The sequence below is a fragment of the Egretta garzetta genome, unplaced genomic scaffold (genome assembly GCF_000687185.1).
Source record: "Egretta garzetta isolate BGI_Z169 unplaced genomic scaffold, ASM68718v1 scaffold792, whole genome shotgun sequence".
Lineage (NCBI taxonomy): Eukaryota > Metazoa > Chordata > Aves > Pelecaniformes > Ardeidae > Egretta > Egretta garzetta.
In genome coordinates, this window is record NW_009258950.1 from 569,762 (window position 1) to 574,971 (window position 5,210).

The 5,210-nt window shown below is 38.2% G+C and overlaps 1 protein-coding gene across 1 annotated transcript in view; it reads left to right on the forward strand.

The window, feature by feature from the left end:
• LEMD3 (LEM domain containing 3) overlaps positions 1 to 4,560 on the forward strand; it is a 77,863-nt gene extending 73,303 nt beyond the window's left edge. Inside the window, exons 14-16 of the mRNA XM_035889927.1 lie at positions 1,842 to 1,947; positions 2,039 to 2,117; positions 2,362 to 4,560. Of these exons, the coding sequence (XP_035745820.1) occupies positions 1,842 to 1,947; positions 2,039 to 2,117; positions 2,362 to 2,525 (349 nt within the window). The 3' untranslated portion in view covers positions 2,526 to 4,560. The remainder of the gene's footprint in view (positions 1 to 1,841; positions 1,948 to 2,038; positions 2,118 to 2,361) is intronic.
• The last annotated feature ends 650 nt before the right edge of the window (positions 4,561 to 5,210 follow it).

Sequence of the window (5,210 nt, forward strand, 5' to 3'; positions counted from 1 at the left end):
TGTGCAGGATCAGGGAAGGGCAAGTCATTCTACCAGGGAGCCTATTTCATTATGGGAAATCCAAGTTGGCTGATAACTCGTGATGTTTCATGTCCCCGGTCTGCAAAACACAAAAAGCAGACCAGACTGAGAATGCAGTTCTGCTTGATTTGCAAACAGGAAATGAGCACTTGGGAGTAATGCAGTCACCATGGTATTTGGGAAGAATAGACAGCAGAAAAGATGTTTGACTGCCCTTCACAATATGATCCCTTCTTATGGTAGCTGGCTTTCTGCTGCTGACAGCATGCTTCCCAAGAAAATCTGGACTTAAGTCCTGGACTGGGAAGGAATGCACAGAAGTCAAGACTTTACAGAATCATGGAATAGTTTGGAGGGGAACTTGTAAAGGTCCTGGCTTTTGCAACTTTATTTCCCTAGAATCCTGAACACAGGATGCTATTTAGAAAATACTGTTCTTTACACTGTTAGAGAAGGGTAAGGAGACTTGTATATTCCCTCCATTTTGAGCTATCTAGTGAAAAGAAAACTCTTCCACCCCGAGTAGGATGCATTTTCTCCTAACTTGCAGGGTTTTAAATTGTAGGTGTTTTCCACTAGAAAGTCTTTCTCCCAGTAGGACCTTCATTTGGATCTTCTTTGCACCGTTGTGTCCCTCTTCCACTTTGGTTTGCTTTATATATGATCTGCCTATATAAGGGGCATCAACTGGAATTCTGATCCTCTAATCAATCGAGGTCAAATGACAGAAACAAATCTGACATTCCATGTTGCCATAGTCCCTCGAGTGTCACGTTAGTGTCCTGCTTGACAGATTTAAGTGTAACATCCCTGATCAGTTAATGTCCCTATGTACATTCCATCCCCTGCCATGTTTTGGGTTTTTTTTTCATTAATAAGGAGGAAGGTAGATCAAATATTTCAAGGATTTTGGCCTTATGTAGAGAAAACTCTTTAAAACTACCCAAAGCTCTTGATAGTATTATTGAAAGAGTAAGTTCATTGTTTTTCATGTAAAGACTATTCAGGCAGGCTTAAAAGTGTATTAAGGCTGTTGAAATTGTTTTCTCTCTGCTTATAGTTTATTAGGACCAGATAGTTCCTGCAGTACCTTCACAAAAAACCCTAGACAATTCTGTCTTCTCTAATGATGTACCTAAAGATTGATGAGTCTTAACAACAAATTTTTTTTGTGAAAAGCTCCCAAAATTGGAGTCTGATTTTAATAACTTCTATTTCTGGATCTAGATTGGCATGTTCTATCAGTACCCTACGGGACAAATGCAATTTGATGCTTTGTTTGGGCTGGTGAATAGCTATTTCGGTGATGAACAGTGTCTGAATAGCTAAAAAGCTCCTTCAGCCTGCTGAAGCCTGACACCTAATGTTTGTTCTGTGAGTGCTGGTAGAGGTGATACCAGAAAGGGGCAGAGGCCTTTACACTGTTGTCTTCCTCTGCTCTTCTTCCACTGCAGTGGGAACAGCCTAGGAGCAGCCTTCTCCTTGGCACAGCAGCCAGCCTGTCCGAGCCGGTGTGGGAAGATGAGTTTATGACTGTTTGCAGTTTCATATAGGAAGATGGTGGCAGGCTGCTGGAAGGGGAGAGCGAACCCCAAAAATTCAGATTATTCCTTTTCATTCTTAGGGTTGAATTTTCTGAAGTGGACCATAGTACCCAATTTACTGAATATTCAATAGCTAAAGTACTACATCTGCCCCAACGGCATTTAAGAGAAAATCATGTCAAGTTACAGAGAAACCACACTCAGTGGGGAAGCATGAGATTGTTGTGAATGTTTAAAAAATTATGTGCTTAATTAAATCTTTCATTGTTTGCATAGGGAAATAGGTGATCACTGGCATCTAGCAATTCAAGAAGCAATCTTGGAGAAATGCAGTGATAATGATGGAATTGTTCATATTGCTGTTGACAAAAATTCACGTGAGGTCAGTGTCTTTCCAGTAACATCTTAATTCTTTGTTTATCCTTGTCTGTAGAACTTTTAAAAACCCCTCAAACCTCTCTTTCTCAATGCAGGGTTGTGTATATGTCAAGTGTCTCTCTCCAGAGTATGCTGGAAAGGCTTTCAAGGCATTACATGGCTCTTGGTTTGATGGTAAGGAATGGGAGTTTATAACAAAACATGGGTAGAAATGACAATAGATGGGTGCGATTGGAGGTCTTTTAAGTGGTGAAATATTTTTATATTTAAAGTATTGAGCTGTAACAAAAACTGGATCTTTTTAGCAATCATCACCTAATTTCAGTGTCATGATGTGTTTGTGTGTATTATGTCCTGAAGCAAAATGTAGTAATACTGAACTAGAAGGTTTCTCTTTTCCTGTTTTTTTGCTTCATAGGAAAGCTGGTAACTGTAAAATACCTGCGGCTAGATCGGTATCATCATCGTTTTCCCCAGGCTCTTACTTGTAACACTCCGCTGAAGCCATCAAACAAACACATGAACTCTATGTCACATCTGCGTCTTCGGACAGGCACAACTAATTCTCAGGGAAGTTCCTGAGAAGACTTTCTACAACTGCTAGGACTGTTACTTGCAACAGGAGTTTTCCTGTTTGGCTGCCGTCTTCCTTTTTTAGTGCTTTTTGTATGTAATACTTTAATGAATTAAATAAAAGTTTGAACGTTCCAGAAATCTTGTTTCCAAAGGGACTTAGCAATGAGGCAGTAATACTGAGCTGACAAAAAAAGAAAAAAAAAATTGCTTCAGGAGGTTTTCCGGGGCTATAGTAAACCAATGCATTTAAGTTTTGCATGAGGAATACCGAATTCATTATACATTTGCAGATGTGGTGACTGTATTTTTGCACCAAGAAGTGTTTTTGATAATACAAAAGCATGGAGAAAAGAAGACTTCCTGTATTTCCATAGTTTCCTGTGAAATAATCTTGTGGGTATTTTGTAACAAACAACCTACAGTTCCTGATGGTGAATAAGTTTAAAAAAAAAAAAAATATCTTTTTCAGTCAATATTAGTTTTTTGTTGCTGTATTAAGAATCTTTTTCTGCAGCTAGGGTATGGGGAAAGTTAATCTGGCATTCGTGGTTGCATATAAGTGTGAGGGAAAACGAACTGAATGCGGATGTACTAGGTTTTGTATATAAATGTAAATGCTGGTGGTGGCAAAAATGGTTGTGTTCTGTGAGGATGTCTGCATTGAGGCAGTGAATAAGCTTCCTACTTTATTCAAAACCTAATGTTTTATATGGTTTTGGCCGTACCATGGCAAGAGGCCAAATACCTTAAAGTGTTAGATATACAGGTTAAATATCTTTTATAGGTTTTATATTAAAATACCCGACTGACTTTGTGTGAAAGGTCTGATACCAATTGTAATGAATTCAAATTTGTGAGCAATAAAGAAGCAATTGGCAGATACCGGAAAAATATTTTGTGAAAAGCAGTATGTATTATTGTAATTGCCAGGGCTGTGACAAAATACCATTGGGATTAAGTGACTTTCCTAATATACTATAACTTGTTTTAATGAACCAGTTACCTGTTAAAATTCTAAAAGGTACATACTTCCTTGCAACAATTTTGGCTGATGGAACTAAAAGTACAGCTGACAGTAAATCTTGTGATTCCAAGCTTGTAAATTTACTAACGTTTACCTGGATGTACAAAATTGTTGCTGAGAAGCTTAGTTGCAAATCTAAGATTATTGGCTTTACTAATCCCCACTCCTACAACAATTTTATCTAATTATCCAGCTGAATATCCTGTAGGAGGTGAGACTGGAAGCACACCAGTCCCACAAATTTTACTGAAACTCACTTTACTTTGTAGATACGATGGATTTGCAGCATGAACTTGCACAAATAACGCACGTTTTTCTTATGGTTAAGTAAACATGATGCACACTATTCTGCAACAGAAAATCCTATTGTGCCTTACCTTTGTGCTTTTGTGGGCACCATGTTTATTATTGGAGAGTTTGTTAACTGAAAAATTTTAAATCCTCAGTTTTATGTCTCAGATGCTAATGAATGAGTATATATAATATATAATCAGCCATGCAGAATTCTACTTACCAAGGCAAGTACATATTTTTGATGGGTAAGTAGATTGTGCCAGGTCTGGTAGATTTTGATGAGTTTTACTATATACATATATGTATATGTATAATATACATGTATATGTATTATATATATGTATATAAACTAATTTTGTTGTATTTGATGTGCATCATAGTGGTTTGTTAACCTGACCTTAGTGACCCCATCTTGTGACCTGTTGCAAGAGTGAATGTAAAAATAGTCGTGGCATTTTAAAAGGTCGCCTTGATGCAAATGCATCTATCTTGCTTCTAAAATATATTTCTTGTAAACACTGTACATTTTATTATTGTAATATGTACTATTATGCAGCTTATTTTACCTTAAACTGTTAAGTTGACCAATATCCCTTCCTGCAAGACAGATGGGAATGTGTATAATACCTGAACATTTGAGGAAAATCAGATGTTTGTTGTAATTTGTCACCCTGTCCTGTAAAAACAAACAAAAAACCAAAACAAACTCGAATTAAAGGTTTATTAGGGGTTTTTATATGCGTCTCACCTTCTAGATCTTTGGATGTCTCTTTGACTGGAATACTTTTTTCATATGGGGGATGAGGGGGGAGATAAATTCATCATTTTAATGTTTGTTAGGATTTGTAGCTGGGGCAGTGCTACTGTGAGCTGAACTATACAAGTCTGTCAGCTTGGAGTTTGCCTGGATTTTGTACACGGGGACTGCGGAGGCATTACCTGGATTTCTGAGTCCAGGGGAGGCCGTATTCTCTGCCCTGTTAGATGGCAGAGGCCAAGAGGCTTAGCACTAAGGAATGCTTCAGTGTTTTCAGCTTATTTCTTGCATTTTGAGATATCAGAAGTCCTCAGAGGGCTTTTGATAAGGGCAGCAGGCTTTTTTTCCTCTCCTACTGTTTTAAAACTGTTTCAGTGATGACTTGTGTTGAAGGGCTGTGGGCTAGGAGGACCAAAGGAGTGTCTGTGAGTCCATTATTTACACAGATATGCCCGGCTCGCTTTTAGCCCTTCCCCGTGGAAGACAGGCAGGAGCATTTCGCTGTAATTCTGTTCCTCTGTCCCTTTTTTTTTTTTTTTTTTTTTTTTTTTTTTCTCCTCGTTTTGAGCATTTTGCCCTGCAGCTGGCTGTATTTCTTTCAGGAGCAGCCCCCATG